Source organism: Durio zibethinus, chromosome 4 (assembly GCF_047325235.1).
Source record: "Durio zibethinus cultivar Kanyao isolate XHJ-2024 chromosome 4, ASM4732523v1, whole genome shotgun sequence".
In the NCBI taxonomy this organism is placed as follows: domain Eukaryota; kingdom Viridiplantae; phylum Streptophyta; class Magnoliopsida; order Malvales; family Malvaceae; genus Durio; species Durio zibethinus.
Genome location: NC_143165.1, coordinates 11509077 through 11533092, shown reverse-complemented (window position 1 = coordinate 11533092; position 24016 = coordinate 11509077). Strand labels below are relative to the sequence as shown.

Genomic DNA, 24016 nt, shown 5'->3' with positions numbered 1-24016 from the left:
TGAACACAAAAAAAACATGTTTCTTAAAGAGTAAATGAATTTTGCCACCAATCTCTTGGCCAAGTGATAAGAAGAGGATTTATGAGATATGCAAGCTTGAGTTCGAGTCCAAATATTAAAAAAAAAAAAAAATACATGAAGTTTGTCTTAAATGAATGGCTAAATATGGCTTTATTTCACAATATCAAACAAGCAAATGCAATGCAACATAGAGTAAATTACTTCTTCACTGCAAAGTAAAGCTGAAAAAGCAGAGATCCAATCAGTTGACGGCACCATAAAACAGAAAGCTCAAATGATGATGAGCACAATCAAGTATCAATCACCTATCATTGAGGCAAAGAATCAATAAGAATTTAAACAAGAAGCTTGATTAAGGAAAATCATAAATACATGGACAATGGTGGATTCAAGATTTTTGTCAAAAAGTGTTCACTTATAATATATAAAATACTGTCGATGGGTTTATTAATTTTATCCATTAAAATCATGTTTAGAAGAAAATTTTGGATGTTCATGGAAAAGTTTCCTTTAAATTTTCTTATTTTTTTAATTTTTAGGAGTCTCCAAAAAAATTTTTATGGGTATCCAACACAATTTTTTTAAAAATTTTTTATTTTTCAATGGACACCCCACAATACCATGTAAATCCACCACAGTACATGGAAAAAATCCCTATTTACCTGCTTAGCTAACAAGTTTCTCCTGAATTTTTCACTTCCTTGTGTAACGTTATCCTTGTTTCTCCCACAGTCATATATTGTGGTACTTGATCTTCCCAAATGCTCCAAATTATATCATTGTAAGTGGTTTGATTATCAACTATTTCTTCCATTGTGGTGAAACCTTCTGTTGTATTATTCTGAACTTGTTGGGGTTCCTTCACAACAAAAGACAATTCTCATTAAGTTATGCTAGAAGTAATTAATTAATTAATTACGCATATGACTTGTGTATGTATATAAAAGAGTCATCCAATTCATAATAATATGTAGTTATATACCAACATAACTTTTGTTTCCATCATCGTTTCATCACTAGTATCAATATGATAAAGAACAACAAATTAATTAATTCAGCATAATAGTTAGAAAAAAATGTCGGTTAGGTACCTCTGTTATGGCAGGCACAGGATGTTTTGAATCCATGATGACACTTGTGGTCAGCTTGGGAGATTTGGTTATTTTAAACGACCACATAGAAGGGAATCGGAAATGACAACCAGTTGGAGCAAAACTCTTTAGGTCTGATAGCTCAAAAAGAGTCACTTCTCTTAATTGAGGGAGCACTATTCCCTTTTGATCGTCTTCAATGTCTAGTTCACCTTGATACCCAAAGACTTGCTCTAGTTTAGAAGGCCCTGTAATTTCGATGCTCACGAGGTTGGCGAAAGAAGGGGTGACACTAATAGGAAACAAGCTTTTCAAATTGCTGCACCCAGAAATCCGTATGTCTTGAAGACTAGGGAAGGATATAGTTTGGAGATGACCCTGTGATGATGATGCTATTGAAGTTTGGTCCATTTCAATGATTTCTTCCAGCTTCTCACAATACTCTATATTCAAAATTTTCAATTGCGGCAAATTTCGAGCAAGTAGAGAAGAGAAGAGAGATTTCAGCTCATTACAATTTGACACTTTTAAGTTTTTAAGACAAGGAAGGCTTGCAACTTGGATGGGACCCTGCAACTGATGTATACCCTCTAGATTTAAAATCTCTATCCTTAAGAGTAAGTGTCCATCTTGAATTTGAAAAATATTCTCCCAATTAATAGTGTCGCACAAGTTGTCTTGCTCCAACTCAGAACATCGTAATTCCTATATAAATATAAAAATGTCATAATTTCATTAAAATTTGAATAAATTACAATGGTCAAAGAATATATGATTTCAAAAGTACAAAATCTATTATATATATATATATATATATTACAAGATACAAAATTATCAGATAAGATGCGCTGATATATACGTTTATATGAATAATTTCTCTTTATGACATGTAGAATAATGTTTATATTATTATATTATTTATCAAATAACTATATTTAATAAATTATTTAAATTTAATATTTTTGAATAATTATTTAAATTCAAATCAAACTCTAACAAAAGTTGAAAATTTTGCATAAGTTTTGCATTTAAATATATTAAATCTTAATTTATATATTTTTTTAATTTAATCATAATTCCAAATATATATATATATATATATATACACACGCTTAATAAATTTTTATTTGATGAAATCAGAATCTAAAATTGAAAATAAAGAGTTTATAAAGTGAGAGATCACCTTCTAGCCAAGCTTATTTTATTTATTGTTATTAGAATTAGAAATTGAAGAATACAAGCCTTTTTTTTTTACTTGACAGTTATGATTTATTGGCTTTGATGGGAATGGACAAAAGTTAGAAAGAAGAGTAAACCACATCATACCGTGAACAAGTTCATTTTTGCCTTTATTATTCTCTTTTTTCTTTTATTTTCTTTTTTATTTGCAAAAATCAATATGTGATGGTGTTGGATTGTTTTTACTTTTGTATATTTTTTGCTTAAATGACATTGATTTTTTTATCAAATTTCAATAATGGAAAGAAAACATATGTACGTTTGGATTGATTTCAACTCGGTAATAGGTATGGTTCATTACTTTTTTTCATATTTTATTTTTTTTATTTCCTCCATTTGTTTGTTCCTTCAAACTATTTGTCTGGTCTTATTTCTATTATATGATATATACATTTGATTTGATTTATTCTTCAAAAAAATTTTGATTTATATATTTTTATATATTTAGTTAAGTTGGATATTTGTTTCGCATAAGTTCGAGAGATTTCAACTGTATATGTATTCTCAATTCGTATATTTGATTTTTTTTTTATTAACGTATCTTTGACTTATGTTTTAATAAAAGCAAATATATGTGTTGAAGTATGTAAAAAATAAAAACTAATAAAAAGCAAATGGCTATGAACAAATTAATAATTATATATGCTTTATTTTTCAATCAAATATATATATATATAAAAGAAATTATTATTATTTGATGTTTTATTTTTTGTTCGGGTTTATAAGATTTAATAGTTTATGAATATTCTATTAATAAAATGTCTTTTACAATTTAATAAAATGATTTTTTTTATATCCATATTAACATTATCATAAAAAATTATTAATTTTGACTATTAAGAGACTGACCCTTGCTTTTTTGATCAAAAAAATAAATAATTAGTAACAAATTTTTTGGTGTTTAGCAAATAAATAAAAAAAATTAATTTTTTGATAAAAAAGAAAGGATTTTTGAAATTTTGTAAAAAATTAAACTTAAAAAAACAATATGTGAATGCTATCATTTAATGATATCTTAAAATTTATGAATGTATGATTATATATAGTTGATTAATAAAAGTTTAAATATTCTTTTATTAAGGAAATATAAAAAATTAAAGTTAATTAAAAAATAAATTTAAATTATGAAAATAATAACACGGTTAAAAAAGCTAGTATATATGTAAAACAAATACCATTCTCAAGATTTTATTATAATGTACAAATTAAATATGTTTAATTGATTTTCAAATTCTATTTATTTTATAAGCAAGTGAAATGTTATCTAAATGTTCTCTATGAGTGCCATGTCATCAAAGTTTGCCTATATGTATGCATGCCAGCAGTTTGAATTCCCATCCAAATTGGATTTCATTAAATTAAAATAGTAGGATGGCTAAATTACACACAATAATATTGTAAGGGCTTAAGTGAAATTTTGATTATAATATGGTTAGAGAGCTTATTTTATTATTTTGCCATTACTTAACAAGGTTTTTCTTTTTTTTTTTTTAAATAACAAACAAGTTTAACTCAGACTTGAATGAGTTGAACATAAAATATTGTTAAAGATGAGAGTTCAACATAAGTCTTGAATGATTTATTTTAATTTTTCTAATATAAAACTTACATAAGAACCCCTTTTTGAAAAGAGGTTCAAAACATCGATTATTTTATGAGTATAGAAAAGATTTGGGCCAAAGGTAAAATCTCAAACCATAATGTAAGGAAAGGAGTACAAAATTACCTTTAGTTGAAGCCGTTTGTGGACTACTTGTTGAATAATGAACTTTGCAAATCGAGGACAAACCACTATGGTTAACTTCTCCAATGATGGTGGCAGAATGGCATTGTCAACTCCATTATTTTCTTTTGCCACGTTGAAGACATATTGTAGTCTTGGACAACCATGTATTTCAAGAGATGTCAATTTTGGCAAGGGCGGAGAATGGAGAAAGCCACTGTCTGATTTTATATTATCATCAATTTCCAACTCAGTGGCAATATGTTCCAGTTCATCGCAGTACTCTATCTTGAGTTGTTCTAGCATCACCAAGCTTTGAACAAGTGATTGTGAGAAGAGATATTTCAATTTATTGCAGCGACTAATTACTGCAACCTCGAGGCTTTGGAGGCAGACATGATGGCTTGGCCCTTTCCATATCCACTTCAGTTCTGGTAATGACTTTAGCTTCAAACTTGTTAAATTTGGCAGCAGTGGAACGGTTGAGACATGGCCTTGATCTGTTGTATCAATCAAGCATTCCAGCGCTTTATCATCTCTAAGTGTAAGAAAAGTTAATTCATTTAGTCCCTGTGGATCTACGCTTGGAATGAGATTTTTGTGATACATGATTCCATCCATGGTAAGTATTCTGACATTGCATAACAATTCCTTGAAATCCTGATAAATTCACAATAAAATGAAAAACAGCAGCAACATTAGAAACATATAATTAGATTTCTTTTATTAGGAAAGAGAAAGATTTGAGTTAAAAGAATGTTTTTATTCCTCGCTTTTCACTAAAAGTTTGGTACTGTAAAAATTTAAATAATTCAAACTAAGCTGAATATAACTACTGCTTAAAAAGCATAGATAATGACAAATAATGCAGGTACGATACGACATGGATATGACAAATAAACAATTTTAAAAATAAAAAACACGGGTATGGTAAAACATGACAATAAAATACATTTTTATATATTTTTTATCCATAAATTTTTTATACGAATATAAATTGAACACAATTATAAAATAATGAATGGTATATGTAAAACTAAAATAAAATAAATTTATAAACAAGATTAAAATTATATAGGAAAAAATAATCAATATAATTATAATTTTTTTAATTTAATTTTTAATACTAATAAATTATAAAATTTTAAACTTTTTAAATAGTTTCATTTTTCCTTTTTTTCTTTTCTTTTCTTTTTTTTTCCCTTCTTTTTCTTTTGCTTCCTACATTTTCTTCTTTTTCTTTTCTCTCTTTTTCATCCCGTTTCTTCTTTTTTTTTCTTTCATTTTCCCCTTTTTTCCTTCCCCAAATCATACGATTTATAAGCTTTATAAATTCAATAATAGTAGTTATTGAATAATATTTTATTATGTACATAATTAAAAAGAGAAAAAAATACAAAGATTTTATAAAGTGTGTTAATAGAGAGAAAAAAATATGTAGTGCTAGTTTTTCTCAACCTGCAAACCATGTAATAAGTATACATTTAATCAACCTTTTTTCTTTTAAACATCAACAGAAGCTAATTATATATAATACTATATAATACTTTTACATTTAAATGTGAATGTACTGAATTTTGACGTTTGTGTTATAAGATAAATAATTCAATTAATTATTACCAAAATAAACAAAATTAAAACAAAAATATAGTATAACAGAAGTACCTTTAAATTGGCCTGCAACGTCTTAAACTCAGTTAATTGGGGACAACTGCTAACTTCGAACTCCTTCAAAGATAATGACATGACAAAATTTTCTGGACAAAAACTACTCAACTTCTCTAAATATTTAAGCCTTAAAATTTGCAATCTCTGTAGCACAATGTCTTGTAGTGGACGCCCACCCTTGTCCTCTGTCATATTGAAGACCTGCTTTAGTTGAGAACAATAATTTATCTCAACAGATTCCAAATAAGGAAGTCCTTGAGCCAAAGTGATTGGAAACACATATTTCAATCTTCCGCAATTAATTATCTTGAGAGTTCTCAACTTAGGCCAGCGGAGAGGATAGCCATCCATGTTTGAAACTATTTGATCCTCATTTTCTGCTTCATCGAAGATTAAATGTTCCAAAGAATCGCAATGGCTTATTTCGAGCACTCGCAGATGCTCCAAACTTTGAGCAAGGGGAGTCGAAAAGAGATATGCCAGTTTCGCACAACCATTTATCTCAACAGATACCAAATAAGGAAGTCCTTGAGCCAAAGTGATTGGAAACACATATTTCAATCTTCCGCAATTAATTATCTTGAGAGTTCTCAACTTAGGCCAGCGGAGAGGATAGCCATTCATGTTTGAAACTATTTGATCCTCATTTTCTGCTTCATCGAAGATTAAATGTTCCAAAGAATCGCAATGGCTTATTTCGAGCACTCCCAGATGCTCCAAACTTCGAGCAAGGGGAGTCGAAAAGAGATATGCCAGTTGCTCACACCTCCATATTATCATAGTCTTAAGACTTTGGAGGTTAACAAGATGGGTGGGCCCTTTCCATATCCACTTCAATTCTGGTAATGACTTTAGCTCCAAAGAAGTTAAATTAGAGAGTGGTCGTACCTGACATGAATTTATTGATCGAAAATGCAAATAAATATGGACAAAACAGTATATACCAAAGCAATAATAGTAGTTATTGAATAATATTTTTTAACATAAAGAATAAAAAAAGAGAAAAAAATACAAAGATTTTATAAAGTGTGTTGATAAAGAAAAAAAAAGGTTTATAGTATTAGCTTTCTTAACTTGCAAGCCATGTAATAAGTGTAGATTTAGTTTAGTTACTAATATAATTTAGTTAAAACTTTATTTCTTTTAAACTTCAACAGAGGTTAATTATATGATCAATATATAAAGTTTAGTAATTTTTCATTATTCATTAAAGGAGAAATGGAGAGAGAACAAGTACCTGAAGCTCACCCATTTCTTGGGGAAAATCAATGATTTGCTCTAATCCATAACAGTAACATATGGAGAGATTTTTTAGATGCAACAAACTTTGTGCAAGGCAAGGCGGGAAGATCGCTTTCAATTCACCACACCTCGAAATGTTTACAACCTTCAGACTTCGGAGGCTTGCATGATATTGATGGGTTGATTGTGATTTCCATATACTCTCCAATTCTGGTAAAGAAGATAGATCCAAACTTGTTAAATTTGAGAGTAGCGGCGTTTGACTAATTTCTTCCTTTCCAAGAAGCCCATCCATTTCAAATACCACTTTCAACCGCTTACAAGATCGAATGGTCAAATCTTTTAACTTTTGTAAGGACCTAATATGCCCATGTATTTCAAGAGATGTCAATTTTGGCCAGGGCGGATGATGGAGAAGGCCACCGTCTGATTCTACATTATTATCAATTTCCAACTCCGTGGCAATGTGTTCCAGTTCATCGCAGAGTTCTATCTTGAGTTTTTCTAGCATTACCAAGCTTTGAACAAGTGATGGTGAGAAGAGATGTTTCAAATTGTGATACATGAATCCATCCATGGTAAGTTCTTTGACATTGCATAACAATTCCTTGAAACCATATGATGGGACATCCTGATAAATTCACAATATAATGGAAACTATTAGCAGAATTAGAAACATATAATTGGATTTCTTTTATTAGAAAAAGAAAGATTTGAGTTAAAAGAATATTTTTATCTCTCGCTTTTCATTAAAAATTCATTATTATAGAAATTTTAACAATCCAAATTAAATTGAATATAACTACAACCTAGAAAGCATGAATAGTGACAAATAATATAGTTAAGACATGACATGGACACGGCAACATAACAATTATAAAAATAGAGAACACGGGTACGGTAAGACACTACAAGAAAATATATTTTTATATATTTTTTATCCATAAATTTTTTATTCGAATATAAATTGAATACAATTATAATGTAATTAATGGTGTGTGTAAAAGTAAAATAAAATAAATTTATAAACAAGATTAAAATTATGTAGGAAAAAATAATCAATATAATTAATTTTATTAATTTAATTTTTAATACTAATAGATTATAAAATTATAAACTTTTTAAATAATTTCATTTTCCCTTTTTTTCTTTTCTTTTCTTTTTTTTCCCTTCTTTTTCTTTCTCTTCCAACATTTTCTTTTTTTTTTCCTTTTCTTTCTCTTTCTCCTTCCTGTTTCCTTTACTTATTTTTTATTTTTCCCTTTTTACCCTTTATAAAATTGTACGATTTAAGATCTTTATAAATTCAATACTAGTTGTTATTGAATAATATTTTATTATATAAAGAATAAAAAAAGAGAAAAAAATGCAAAGATTTTATAAAGTGTGTTAATAGAGAGAAAAAAATATGTAGTGCTAGTTTTTCTCAACCTGCAAGCCATTTAATAAGTATACATTTAATCAACCTTTTTTCTTTTAAACATCAACAGAAGCTAATTATATATAATACTTTTACATTTAAATGTGAATGTACTGAATTTTGACGTTTGTGTTATAAGATAAATAATTCGATTAATTATTACCAAAATAAACAAAATTAAAACAAAAATATAGTATAACAGAAGTACCTTTAAATGGGCTTGCAACGTCGTGAACTCTGTTAATTGGGGACAATTGCAAACTTCGAACGCCTTCAAAGATAATGATATGACAAAATTTTCTAGACAAAAACTACTCAACTTCTCTAAATTTTTAAGCCTTAAAATTTGCAATCTCTGTAGCACAATGTCTTGTAGTGGACGCCCACCCTTGTCCTCTGTCATATTGAAGACCTGCTTTAGTTGAGAACAATCAGTTATCTCAACAGATTCCAAATAAGGAAGTCCTTGAGCCAAAGTGATTGGAAACACATATTTCAATCTTCCGCAATTAATTATCTTGAGAGTTCTCAACTTAGGCCAGCGGAGAGGATAGCCATTCATGTTTGAAACTATTTCATCCTCATTTTCTGCTTCATCGAAGATTAAATGTTCCAAAGAATCGCAATGGCTTACTACGAGTACTTCCAGATGCTCCAAACTTCGAGCAAGGGGAGTCGAAAAGAGATATGCCAGTTGCTTACACCCCCATATTATCATAGTCTTAAGACTTTGGAGGTTAACAAGATGGGTGGGCCCTTTCCATATCCACTTCAATTCTGGTAATGACTTTAGCTCCAAAGAAGTTAAATTAGAGAGTGGTCGTACCTGACATGAATTTATTGATCGAAAATGCAAATAAATATGGACAAAACAGTATATACCAAAGCAATAATAGTAGTTATTGAATAATATTTTTTAACATAAAGAATATAAAAAGAGAAAAAAATACAAAGATTTTATAAAGTGTGTTGATAAAGAGAGAAAAAGTATATAGTATTAGCTTTCTTAACTTGCAAGCCATGTAATAAGTGTAGATTTAGTTTAGTTACTAATATAATTTAGTTAAACTTTATTTCTTTTAAACTTCAACAGAGATTAATTATATGATCAATATATAAAGTTTAGTAATTTCTCATTATTCATTAAAGGAGAAATGGAAAGAGAACAAGTACCTGAAGCTCACCCATTTCTTGGGGAAAATCAATGATTTGCTCTAATCCATTACAGTCATATATGGAGAGTTCTTGTAGATGCAACAAACTTTGTGCAAGGCAAGGCGGGAAGATCGCTTTCAATTCATCACACCACGAAATGTTTACAACCTTCAGACTTCGGAGGCTTGCATGATATTGATGGATTGATTGTGATTTCCATATACTCTCCAATTCTGGTAAAGAAGATAGATTCAAACTTTTTAAATTTGAGAGTAGCGGCGTCTGACTAATTTCTTCCTTTTCAAGAAGCCCATCCATTTCAAATACCACTTTCAACCGCTTACAATCTGCAATGGTCAAATCTTTTAACTTTTGTAAGAACCTAATATGCCCATCTATTTCAAGAGATGTCAATTTTGGCAAGGGCGGATGATGGAGAAGGCCACTGTCTGGTTCTACATTATTATCAATTTCCAACTCAGTGGCAATGTGTTCCAGTTCATCGCAGCGTTCTATCTTCAGTGTTTCTAGCATTACCAAGCTTTGAACAAGTGATGGTGAGAAGAGATGCTTCAAATTGTGATACATGAATCCATCCATGGTAAGTTCTTTGACATTGCATAACAATTCCTTGAAACCATATGATGGGACATCCTGATAAATTCACAATATAATGGAAACTATTAGCAGAATTAGAAACATATAATTGGATTTCTTTTATTAGGAAAAAGAAAGATTTTAGTTAAAAGATATTTTTATCTCTCGCTTTTCATTAAAAATTCATTATTGTAGAAATTTTAACAATCCAAATTGAGTATAACTAGAACCTAGAAAGCATGCATAGTGACAAATAATATAGTTAAGACATGATATAAACACAGCAACACAACAATTATAAAAATAGAGTACATGGGTATGGTAAGACCCTACAATAAAATATATTTTTATATATTTTTTATCCATAAATTTATGAATATAAATTGAATATAATTACAGTGTAATTAATGGTGTGTGTAAAATTAAAATAAAACAAATTTATAAACAAGATTAAAATTATGTACGAAAAAAATCAATATAATTATAATTTTATTAATTTAATTTTTAATACTAATAGATTATAAAATTTTAAACTTTTTAAATAATTTCATTTTCCCTTTTCTTCTTTTCTTTTCTTTTTTCCCTTTTTTTTCTTTCTCTAACTACATTTTCTTTTTTTTTTTTCTCTTTCTCCCCCCTATTTCTTTTTTTTTTTATTATTTTTATTTATCCCTTTTTACCCTTTATCAAATCGTACGATATAAGAGCTTTATAAATTCAATAATAGTTGTTATTGAATAATATTTTATTATATAAAGAAAAAAAAAAGAGAAAAAATAAAAAGATTTTGTAATGTGTGTTAATAAATAGAAAAAAAGATACAGTGTTAGTTTTCTCAACCTCCAAGCTATGTAATAAGTATACGTTGAATTAAACTTTTTTCTTTTAAACATCAACAAAAGCTAATTATATATAATACTATATAATACCTTTACACGTAGATGTGAATGTACTAAATTTTGACGTCATGTTATAAGATAAATAATTCAATTAATTATTACCAAAATAAACAAAAATATAGTATAATAGAAGTACCTTTAAATGGGCTTGCAACGTCTTAAACTCAGTTAATTGGGGACAATTGCAAACTTCGAACGCCTTCAAAGATAATGACATGACAAAATTTTCTGGACAAAAACTACTCAACTTCTCTAAATTTTTAAGCCTTAAAATTTGCAATCTCTGTAGCACAATGTCTTGTAGTGGACGCCCACCCTTGTCCTCTGTCATATTGAAGACCTGCTTTAGTTGAGAACAATCAGTTATCTCAACAGATTCCAAATAAGGAAGTCCTTGAGCCAAAGTGATTGGAAACACATATTTCAATCTTCCGCAATTAATTATCTTGAGAGTTCTCAACTTAGGCCAGCGGAGAGGATAGCCATCCATGTTTGAAACTATTTGATCCTCATTTTCTGCTTCATCGAAGATTACATGTTCCAAAGAATCGCAATGGCTTATTTCGAGCACTTCCAGATGCTCCAAACTTTGAGCAAGGGGAGTCGAAAAGAGATATGCCAGTTTCGCACAACCAGTTATCTCAACAGATACCAAATAAGGAAGTCCTTGAGCCAAAGTGATTGGAAACACATATTTCAATCTTCCGCAATTAATTATCTTGAGAGTTCTCAACTTAGGCCAGCGGAGAGGATAGCCATTCATGTTTGAAACTATTTGATCCTCCTTTTCTGCTTCATCGAAGATTACATGTTCCAAAGAATCGCAATAGCTTACTACGAGTACTTCCAGATGCTCCAAACTTCGAGCAAGGGGAGTCGAAAAGAGATATGCCAGTTGCTCACACCCCCATATTATCATAGTCTTAAGACTTTGGAGGTTAACAAGATGGGTGGGCCCTTTCCATATCCACTTCAATTCTGGTAATGACTTTAGCTCCAAAGAAGTTAAATTAAAGAGTGGTCGTACCTGACATGAATTTATTGATCGAAAATGCAAATAAATATGGACAAAACAGTATATACCAAAGCAATAATAGTAGTTATTGAATAATATTTTTTAACATAAAGAATAAAAAAAGAAAAAAAAATACAAAGATTTTATAAAGTGTGTTGATAAAGAGCAAAAAGACATATAGTGTTAGCTTTCTTAACTTGCAAGCCATGTAACAAGTGTAGATTTAATTTAATTACTAATATAATTTATTTAAACTTTATTTCTTTTAAACTTCAACAGAGGTTAATTATATGAGCAATATATAAAGTTTAGCAATTTCTCATTATCCATTAAAGGAAAAATGGAGAGAAAACAGATACCTCAAGCTCTCCCACTTCTTGGGGAAAATCAAAGACTTGTTCTAATCTATCGCACTCGAATATTTCAAGTTCTTGTAGATGCAACAAACTTTGAGCAAGGCAAGGCGGGAAGATCGCTTTCAATTCATCACACCACGAAATGTTTACAACCTTCAGACTTCGGAGGCTTGCATGATATTGATGGATTGATTGTGATTTCCATATACTCTCCAATTCTGGTAAAAAAGATAGATTCAAACTTGTTAAATTTGAGAGTAGCGGCATCTGACTAATTTCTTCCTTTTCAAGAAGCCCATCCATTTCAAATACCACTTTCAACCTCGTACAATGTTCAATGGTCACATCTTTTAACTTTTGTAAGAAGCTAATCGGAGGCGGACCATGGCACAACTCTTTCAACCAAGTCATTTTCCTCATTCTTAATTTCACCAAATCAGAGAATGCAGTTGGTCCCTTCTCTCCTGTTGTGTCCACCAAGCATTCCATATAATCGCACTTTTGAAGCCAAAGAGAAGTTAATTTACCTAGGCCCTTTGGATCTATGTTTGGGACAATATTTTTGTGTCCCATAACATTCTTCAAAGCCAACTTTTCCACATTGCAAAGCAACTTCTCGAATGCACTTAATGAAGATGAGAATTTAGTAATTTCCAAGGTTCTAGAGTTAAGCTCCTGCATAAATCGAAGATCTTCATTTACAGCTATATTGTAGCTCTGTAGTTCAGGGAACACAAGGTTTTCTGGAAAACATTGAGCTGTAGAAACTCTCAGTGACAGCCCAGTCAAACGAGACAATGAATTCAACCCCGGTAAGTTAACATTGTTTTCACATGTCACGTGTAGCTCTTGGAGCGATGTCAACCTGTTTGTTACACACAAGTACAAAAAACTATTATCAAACACTTCAAGTGAATCATAAAAATAGAAGTAAACATAAATTAATTTTAATTATCTCAGCAAATATAGCATGATTCTTCAGCACCTTTTCTTATAAAAAACGTTTGAGCATTTTTTTACTGTTTTGTAATTCATGACAATCATGTTATATAGTAGCATTTTTTTTAATGGAAAGGACTACAGCTCTGAATGCTTCATAAGAATGGGAGTGACCGAAAGCTTCATAATAATGGGAGTGACCAAAAGCTCAAGGTAGATATGTTTCCTATAGTCTAAAAGCAAATTATTTAATAAAGTAAATAAAAGAAAAATAAATAGATAAAACTAAATACTTAATGTTTGGCAATATGATAAAAAAAATAATTGACATTTACTATTACCTTGATAGTAAATTAGGGGGAAAATTGATCTGTTCGTTTCCAGAGGAAAAAAAATGTAGCGATTTTAGGCCACGCAATGCCGCTAATTCTTCAGGTAGCTCATAAATATTAGTATCACAGAATGCAAGAATCTCAAGGTTTTTCAAATTTCCCAACGGTGTGATGTTCTCCAACTCACAATTTACAAGACACAGAGTTCGAAGATTTGTTACGACTTCAAGTACTTCTAGTGAGAGAATGACATCTTGGAGATGCAAAACTCGGAGGGCTTTCATTCCTTCAACAAATGCAATCGGAACTTTCACTAAAGTCTTTCCTGCAAAAATCAAAATTTTGAGTTCTGGAAATTCTAATTTTTCAGGAAAAATATTTATGTTGCTGTTCCAAAAGGAGATTGCTGTATGAGATCCACAACTTTCTCTTAGAGGCCATTCCATCAACCCCTCTTTTACCATGAATATATTTTTCCCTGTAGATGTAATCCAATGAGCAAAATCACGAACCACGTCATGCATTCTTACATATCTTTCATCATCATCATCATCATCATCATCATCATTTCCCAGTAACAAACCAGACTCTTGGAGTTTTCTTAGTGCTTCACGAATTTCTCTCCGCAAGTCTTCAATTAAGTTAATATGAGAAAATAATCCATAACCAATTGCAAACATAACCAACTCCTCAATCTCAATATCCCAATCTTCTGGAAAAAGGGAACACAGCAAGAAACATGTTCGAATATTATCTCCCTTCAAATAATCATAACTCAGCTTAAGGCAGTTGTAGATACCTTGAGAAACCTCTTCATTGTCTAAATGTCTTGAGTCCTTGAGTCGCTTATTTGCTGCTTTCCACCCATCTAGACTTGCACCTTTTAAAGCTTTTCCGATTGTTACAATTGCAAGAGGCAAACCCTTGCATTCACGAGCAACCTCCTTGGCTACATCATTCAATCTCGAAGAAACATCTTTTAGACCAGCCGTATCTTTGAACAAAGCCCATGCTTCATCTTTGGATAAGATGTCAAGTTGAAATTCCTGTTGACAATTCATACGAACACAGACTTGTCGAAGACGTGTTGTCAGAAGAATTTTGCAACCCCCGTGTACACCAAATGGAATACCTACAGTATGCAATTTAAATTCATTCCAAACATCATCAATAATTACGAGGATCTTCTCCACGCCTTGCAATCTCCGCCATAGTTCTTCTGCTTTTCCTTCATCCGTGCTTACTTCAAATTTCAAACCTAATAATTCTGCAATTTTGTCTTGAATTTTGTTGATGTTTGGCGTTTGGGACATTGTAGCCATCACAACTTTGTCAAAAAGCTTTTGCTCTTTAGCATGCCTCCCAACTTCTTTTGCCAAAGTTGTTTTACCCACCCCTGGCATTCCATACAATCCAATCATGTTCACACCATCAGTATTTAGAGCCTTGATGATCTCATTGAAAGTAAAATTTGAAGACTCGTTAGGCATGAAATCTTTAGATGGGAAGAATTCTATTCCTTCTGGAGGACGACGGTGGCCCACCCGTGAAAAGTTACAACTCTCCAGAAGTTTATTGATAGAGATCGTCCTCTTTGCCACTTTCCTACTTAAGCAGTATCGCCAACCCCAACTAGGACACCAGTTGAAACACTTGTTACGTTCTATTTCAGCTTCCAATGTCTGGGTTTCTACCAGTTCTTTCTCTGCTCTAATTAGCCAGTCCCGGACGGCCTTCTCAATTACCTCAGTTTGGCTTACAGCATTATTGACATCATTTTTTACCTGATCACTTTTCAATTCGAGTTCTTTTCTCCGATTCTTGAATTCTTCAACAATTTTCCCAAATTGGAAAAAGTAACTAACATAAGGTGATGCATATTCTGTTGTGATGTTTCCTACAGCATTGGCAGCACAAGAGGCAATAAATTCACATGCCATTCTTTGAGTATCTGCGGTTGAAAAACAACTTTAATAATTAGTAAACATATAAACAGCTAGAGAGACAAAAGAAATTGTGAATGTTTGCGAAGTACCTTAATTACTTTGGGAGTCAATTGTGAAGTAGAAGAGAAAAATTGTTGATGGATCAACTTGGAAATTGAAAATTCTGCAAATGGAAGAAATTATTCAGTGTTCATGCGTATACTAAGAATATATGTTACATGTGTTAAGAGTAAAGGCAGTATATATTTTGATCATTAATCTATCTAATATTTTCTCAATTTTTAAATAAATCCATTTATTTCTTTTTTTTTCCTTATAAATGCAGTCTTTTATTTAAATAAGGTAGGGAAACAAACAAGTAAACAACTTTTGAGCATATAAAAAATTATGGAAATAAAAATAATTATTCAAGCATGCCAAATTGGGGATGGACATTCTAAATTAAGCTGTGAGAATTTTTTACATCATCAACCTTAATAGAAATTAAAAGAAAAAGGAAATAAAGAATAGTAACAATAAGATTATAAGAACATTGAATTATTTTTTTCTTTTTTTGAAGTTAAACGCAAATGAGAATAGATATAGCATGAAATAAAATAAAAAATAAAACTCAAAGAAACCAAAAAATTATACAGCAATACTATTTTTGCTTCTTTTATTGTAGAGAGAAAAACACGAGAAAAAAAAAAGAGACAAATATACCTAGGACATATGAATTTTCAGGATTCAAGATCGAGCTTTTTATTTCTATCCACACAGTTTTTATTTTATTTTATTTTATCTTTTAGAGTTCAAAGAAAACTTAAGTAGAAACCAACCTTATTTGAAATGAACAAAAGAGTTTCTAGTACTTACAAATATTGAGAAGTTGTGCTTGAAATTTTCGTGACTGATTGAAAGAAACTACAGAGAAAAGTTTGATCAAAGACTTGTTTAATTTCTTCGGATTCTCTTTTATCACCGTTATTATCATTTTACTTGCTCAAATCCTTAGTGAAAGACAGCTAGACAAGGGCCCAAGCATCTTTTCCTTTTGTTGGGAGTCGGGTGCGCAATGCCTTCAAGTCACACGTTTACTTTTCTTTTTTGTGCTCGGTCAATTTTTTTTTTTTCCTTGAAGAAAACTGATCTATTGATGGTAGTGGGACATGGCATCATTGATGCACTTTTGAATTATTGACCCCTTTATTTTGTCTCTTCACAATTTTTTTTCAACAATCACTTTCTCACCGACTTTATTTGTTGGTTTTCATGGATTAAATTCGATGCGTTGAAAGATTTAATGATTCAAAATCTTGTTTATTTCCTCCGTTGATTTATCCTAACGTATGAAAGAAATAGTTTTTCATATCATCATTTGCTGATATACTGGGAAATTTCACAGCTTACACAAATTTATCGAAATTAAAATCTTATAATAAGAATTTTTATTTTTTTAAGGCAATAATTATTTGATAATTGATATTACTTCCGTTTAAAAATATTTCTCACATATTAATTTTTACGAAATTAAAAAAAAAAACTTTGATTTTAATATATATATAATATTAAAATTTAATTTTGTATAAAATTAAAATTTCATAATTTTTTATGTTAAAAAAATAAAAAATAATTTAAAATATAAAAAATTAAATAAGAATTTTAGATTTTAAAAAAAGAAATGGGATATATATGTAACATCCCAAAAAAATAACAAAAAAAAAAAAAGGAACGGAATGAGTAGTTATAAATAGATTTTTCACACAAATGCGTAATTCGTCATCTCAAGTTCTCGACTCTCTAACCATTTACTCTTTTAGCTATACTTTTTATTTTGTCTCAGGAAAAAAGAATAAGTAAAAGAAATGGAGAATCGGAGAGAAAAGAAGCACCTCAAGCTCACTTTTGAATTATTGATCCCTTTATTTTTCTCCTTTTTCAATTATTTTTCAGCAATGATTTTCTCACCTACTCGGTTTTGTTGGTTTTCATGGATTAAATTTATTTTTCAATAATAATTTTCTCCCTTACTCAGTTTTGTTGGTTTTCATGGATTGGATTCTGTATCAAATTATGCCCCATGCAATGCAATTAGATTTAATGACCAAACAAACAAAAGAAAGGGTTAATGATTCTAAATCTCTTAGGGTTTTTTTTTTTTCATCCATTGATTCATCCTACCACTTGAAAGAAGTAAATTTTTAGATTATATTAGCTGATATGCTGCGAAGTATCTTAATTACTTTGGGAGCAATATATCGCTCCATGACAATGAAGGTAAAAGAGAACAAATGGTTGATGGATCAATTTGGAAATAAAAATTCTGCAGATGGAAGAAATTATTCAGTGTTCATGCATATATTAAGAATATATGTTACATGTATTAGATTAAGGGCATAGTATATATTTTTATCATTAATCTATCTAATATTTTCTCAATTTTTAAATGAATCTATTTATTTCACTTTTTTCCTTATAAATGCAGTTTTTTTTTTTTTTTTTAAATATGCCAGGGAAACAAATAAGTAAACAACTTTTGAGCATATAAAAAACAATGGAAATAAAAATAATTATTTAAGCATACCTAATTGGGGATGGATCTTCTAAATTAAACTGTGTGGACTCTTTACATCACCAACTCCAGATATCATTAGGAAAGGAGAATTAAGGACCAACCTAAATAGAAATTAAAAGAAAAAGGTAATAAAGATTAGCAGCAATAAAATTATAAGAACATTGAATTATTTTTTTTTCTTGTTTCTGAAGTTAAAAGCAAATCAGAACAGATATAGCATAAAACAAAATATAAAATAGAAAGCAAAGAAAGCAAAATATATATATACAGCAACACTATTTTCTTTCATTCTAGAGAGAAAAACACAGCAAACAAAATAAATATACCTGGGAAACATGAATTCTCAGGATCCACGCAGTTTTTTTTTTTTTTTTTTTTGAGTTCAAAGAAAACTTAAGTAGAAACCAACCTTGTTTCAAATGAACAAAGAGCTTCAAGTATCCACAAATATTGATAAGTTGTGCTGGAAATCCTTGTGACCGATTGAACCTACAAAGAAAAGTTTGATCAAAGACTTTTTTAATTTCTTTTGATTCTCTTTTATCATCATTATTACCATTTTCCTTGTTCAAATCCTTAGTGTAAGACAACTAGAAAACGGCTTATAAAAAGATTTTCTATTCTTTTATAAGGTACCAATTATTTGATAATTGATAGTTGCAAATAAATTATTCACACAAATGCAGAATTCCCTATCTTAACTCTTTAACCATTTACCCTTTTAACTATTTTGTCTGATAGGAAAAAAAATTAAGTTAAAGAAATAGAGAAATGGAGAGAGAAGAGGTACCTCAAGCTCACCCATTTCTTTGGGGAAATCAAAGACTTGATCTAATCCATTACAGCAACAAACAGAAACAATTGTTGATGGATCAACTTGGAAATTGAAAAATCTGTAGATGGTAGAAATTCTTCAGTGTTCATGCGCATATATATAAGGAATATACCGTACATGTGTTAGAGTAAAGGCATAGTATATATTTCAATGATTCTATCAAATATTTTCTCAATTTTGGAGAATAAAATAGAAATGGTTTATTGGAGCATGCCTCCCTTGGGATGGATCTTCAAGAGCTATGAGGACCTTTTACTTCACCAACTCCATAGACCTGTGAAGGAAATTCAAGGACCAGCCTATGTATAGATTTCATATATAAATATATGTCAGTAAAATTAAAAAAAAAAAAAAGTTAAGTACAGACCAAACCAAATGAAAATAAAAATAATTATTTAAGCATACGTAATTGGGGATCTAAATTAAGCTGTGAGAACTTTTTACATCATCAACTCCTGAGAGACAGGATAAGTAAGGACCAACCTTAATAGAAATTAAAAAAAACAAGGAAATAACGATTGGCAGCAACAAAATTATAAGAACATTGAATTTTTTTTCTTTTTTTGGAGTTAAAAAGCAAATCAAAATAGATATAGCATGAAACAAAATAAAAAATAATCAAAGAACCAAAAAATTATACAGCAATACTAATTTTGTTTCTTTTATTGTAGAGAGAGAAACTAGAAAAAAATAAATATACCTAACAAATATGAATTTTCAGGATCCAAGATGGAGCTTTTTATTTCGTTCCCTACAGATTTTTTTTTCAAAGAAAACTGAAGTAAAAACCAAATTTGCTTCAAATGAACAAAAAGCTTCAATTATCAAAAAATATTGAGAAGTTGTTCTTGATATCTTTGTGACCGATTGAAACCACAGAAAAATGTTTCATCAAAGACTTGTTTAACTTCTTTGGGTTCTCTTTTATCATCATTATTATTACCATTTTCCTTGTTCAAATCTTTGGTGGAAGACACCTAGACAAGGGCCCAAGTGTCTTTTACTTTTCTTGGATGTTGGGAGCAATGCTCTTGGGTCATGCCTTTACTTTTTTTTTTTTTTTGGGTGCACGTTCGATTTTTTGAAGAAAACTGATCTATTGATGCTAGTGGGACGTGGCATCATTGACGCACTTCTGAATTATTGACCCCTTTATTTTTCTTCTTTCACATATTTTTCAACAATTACTAATTTCTCTGTTTTTTTGTTTTGTTTTTTTTTTGGTTGCTTTTCGTGGGATTAGATTCTGTGTTGAATTATGCCCTACGCGTTGAAAGATTTAATGATTCAAAATCTTATTTATTTCCTCCGTTGATTTATCTTAACGTATGAAATAAATAGTTTTTTAGATTATCTTAGCTGATGTACTGCAAAACTCCAAAGGTTACAGCTTACACTAATTTATCAAAAGTAAAATCTTATTATAAGATTTTTTATTCTTTTATAACTTAACAATTATTTGATAATTGATGGTTGTAAATAGATTTTTCACACAAATACAAAACTTTCTATCTCAACTCTCCATCCATTTACTCTTTTAGCTATTTTGTCTGATAGGGAATAATATAAGCAAAAGAAATAGAGAATTGAAAAGAGAAGAGGTACCTCAAGCTCATCCATTCCATTGAGAAAATCAAAGATTTGCTCTAATGGATTACAGTCACAAACAGAAACAATTGTTGATGGATCAACTTGGAAATTGAAAATTCTGCAAATAGTAGAAATTCTTCGGTGTTCGTGCACGTGTATATTAAGAATATATCATAATGTTTTAGAGTAAAGGCATAGTATAAATGCAGTTTTTATTTAAATATGGTAGGGAAAGAAACAAGTAAAGAACTATGGAGCAAATAACAAATTATGGAAAATAAATAAATATATATATATTATTTAAGCTTACCTACCTAGGAATGGATATTCTAAATTGAAGTATGTGGACGTTTTACATCACCAACTCCAGAGATCATTAGGAAGGGAAAATTAAGGACCAGCCTAAATAGAAATTTAAAAAGAAATGGTAAAAAAATCAACAACAATAAAATTATAAGTACATGAAATTATTTTTTTCTTTCTTTGGAGCTAAAAGCAAATCAAAATAGATATAGCATGAAACAAAATAATACAGTACTTTTTTATCATTAAAAATGAAAAAGAAAGTAGAAAGCAATGAATGCCAAAAAGATATAGCAACATTATTTAAGTTAATGTCTTTATTATTCCTCTTACCTGTTTAAGTTAATACTTTTTATGAAATTTTTAATTTTAAAAACATCAATTTTTTCACGTTTTTTATACTTAAAAGTATTTTTTAGCCATTTATCTTAACTATTTACTGGAAAAATAATTAATTTAAATTTTATGTTGCCTACTTTATTCTTATTTTCATTTATCATTCTTAAGGTATTATAACACTTTTAATTCATTTTACGTCAAATGATATTAATTTTATCATTTTTTTTATTTGTTTATGTTATTAAGTTTTTTTTAAAGAAGTTTGTTTTTATTTTCAAATATTAATTGTTAACATTTTCCTTTTTAGACCTTAAAATATTTTTTAGCGATTAACCTAAAAATATTTATAAAAAAATAATTAATTTAAATTTTACATTACCAATTTAATTATTTATATTAAAATAATATTGTCTAACGTCTACTCTTATATTATATTATGATTATAATTTTTATAGCCATTTCTTAATCCATTATGATATTTTTAACATATTTTACATCAATATGAATTTTATTACTCTTACATGTTTACGTTTATTCTTTATCTTTTATTATGTTTAAAATTTTCATAACTCTTTTTTATGATGTTATGATACTTCTAAATCATTTTATACTAATTGATATGAATTTTATTATTCTTCTCACTTATTTACATTGGTAATTTTTTTTAAAAAAAATATTTCTAACTCCTTTTACCTTAATTGATATGAATTTTATTATTATTCTCAAAAATTTATGTTTATTATTACTTTTTATTACATTTTAAATTTTATAAATATTTATTTTAATGTTACGACACTTCTAATTAAGTTATTTTTAAATTTTTTAATATTAATTTTTTAACATTAACTTTTTAGCCTTTAAAGTATTTTTAGCCATTGGCTTAAAAAATTTACAAAAAAAATAATTATTAATTTAAATTTTACATTGCAAACTTAATTATTTATGTTAAAATAATAATTTTTACACATATTTTTTTCTTAATTATTTATGTTAAAATAATATATTTTTATACTTTTTTTCTTAATTATTTATGTTAAAAGATTTATAACTTTTTTTATAATACTTATGACCTATTTTACAACAAATTATACTAATTTTATAATTTTTCACACATGTTTACATTAATAATTTTTTTGATATTTTATTTTCAAAAATTAATTTTTTAACTTTTAAGTATTTTTTAGTCATTGCCCAAAAAAATATTTACATGAATATAATTAATTTAAATTTTACATAACAACTTAATCATTTATGTTAAAAAATATCTTTTTACGATTTATTTTTATCTTTCTATCATATTTAAAATTTTTATAATTTTATCTTAAGTTATTACATCACTTTTAACTTATTTTAAACTAACTGCTATAAATTTTATTATTCTTCTCAATTATTTACTTTAATAATTTTTTACAATAAATTTTAAAATATTAACTTTTTATGTTATCATTTTAGCCTTGAAAGTATTTGTTTAGCCATTGATGTTATATATCTATTAATTAAAAAAATAATTAATTTAAATTTTACATTACTAATGTAATTATTTATGTTAAAATAATATCTTTCAACACTTAAATTTTGCTTGGTTAAAATTAAAGATAAAAAAAATCATGAGTGAAAAACTTATTAATCCAATAATTAAAATTTATAATATTTTTTTATTGTATACTTTAAATTAAAAAGTTGTATCCTTACCCCTTTTCATTTTCTATATCAAGTAAAACCTTATTCTTACCTTTTATTACTTTAAAAATTTTCATAACTTATTTTTTAAAATGTTGCAATATTTTTAATAAATTTTATGTCAATTGAAACAAATTTTATTTTTTCTAGATCTCACATCTTTACATCAATATTTTTTTTATTCTTTCATTTTAAAAAATAATTCTTTTATATTTTCCTTGAAATTATTTTTATGTTAATATTTTATTAATTTATATAGAATCATATTTTTTGTTTAATAATACTTTTTAGCTATTTTAAGAGATACTAATTAGTTTAAATTTTTTAAAATATATATTTTATTATTTTTTATTTTTAAGTAAATTCATAAACAAGTAAGAAAGTTAAAAATCGAAGACTAATCGAGGCAAACGAGAAATGAAGTTGAGCATAGCAAAAATTACGGAGAATAAAATTTATATATAATGGTTTATTGAAGCATACCTCACTTGAGATGGATCTTCAAAAGCTGTATGGATCAGTAATGGAAAATCAAGGACAGTTTTTTTTTTCTATTTCCCTGTTAAAAGAACAGAAAATTAGAAATCAATAAAAGCCAAAAAAAAAAAAAAAGAACGCTTTTTTTAGTTACAAAAGCAAAGTAGGAAATCAAGGAAATTAAAAAAGCACCAAAATCTTTTTGTTGAGTTATAAAAAGAAGAGCAATAAAGCAGAAATCAAGCAAAGGATTTGGTACTCTAGCTAGCTGGAGATGTGGAGATACTGATAGAAGACGATGCTTGATTGCCTCGATGGAAACTGTTTGAGGGGAGAGCTGTAAGCGAAAGGTTAGGCAGCAATACAAAAGAAGAAAAGATAGAAATAACAAAGAAATGTGAAGTTTCAAGATCCAACAACTTTGCTTCAATTGAATAAAAAATTAAACCATCAAAGACTTCGCTGACCAATTGAAACTACAAAGAAAAGTAAGTTTCACCAAAGACTTCTTTAATTTTTTTGGAGTCTTTGTTTATTATTATTGTAATTACTATTTTTCTTATTCTAATCCTTAGTGGAAGACGATTAGACAAGG

At 28.6% G+C, this 24016-nt stretch overlaps 2 protein-coding genes across 2 annotated transcripts; both read right to left on the bottom strand.

Annotated features, from left to right (window-relative positions):
- Positions 1 to 9122, bottom strand: LOC111291625 (uncharacterized). Its single transcript, XM_089759606.1, has 7 exons — positions 8613 to 9122; positions 6980 to 7615; positions 5740 to 6630; positions 4078 to 4734; positions 1113 to 1817; positions 684 to 880; positions 1 to 326 (listed from the first exon to the last, which is right to left on the bottom strand). The coding sequence occupies exons 1-6, from the start codon at positions 9120 to 9122 to the stop codon at positions 692 to 694; spliced, it is 3588 nt and encodes a 1195-aa protein (XP_089615732.1). The 3' UTR covers positions 1 to 326; positions 684 to 691.
- Positions 9096 to 23927, bottom strand: LOC111287305 (putative disease resistance protein At4g27220). The gene is made up of 14 exons (XM_089759605.1): positions 23681 to 23927; positions 23428 to 23503; positions 20937 to 21024; positions 20638 to 20740; positions 19247 to 19331; positions 18988 to 19090; positions 18607 to 18686; positions 18207 to 18298; positions 15733 to 15806; positions 13707 to 15648; positions 12430 to 13291; positions 11192 to 12082; positions 9589 to 10213; positions 9096 to 9230 (listed from the first exon to the last, which is right to left on the bottom strand). The coding sequence occupies exons 10-14, from the start codon at positions 15635 to 15637 to the stop codon at positions 9214 to 9216; spliced, it is 4326 nt and encodes a 1441-aa protein (XP_089615731.1). The 5' UTR covers positions 15638 to 15648; positions 15733 to 15806; positions 18207 to 18298; positions 18607 to 18686; positions 18988 to 19090; positions 19247 to 19331; positions 20638 to 20740; positions 20937 to 21024; positions 23428 to 23503; positions 23681 to 23927; the 3' UTR covers positions 9096 to 9213.
- Between the last annotated feature and the right edge of the window lie 89 nt (positions 23928 to 24016).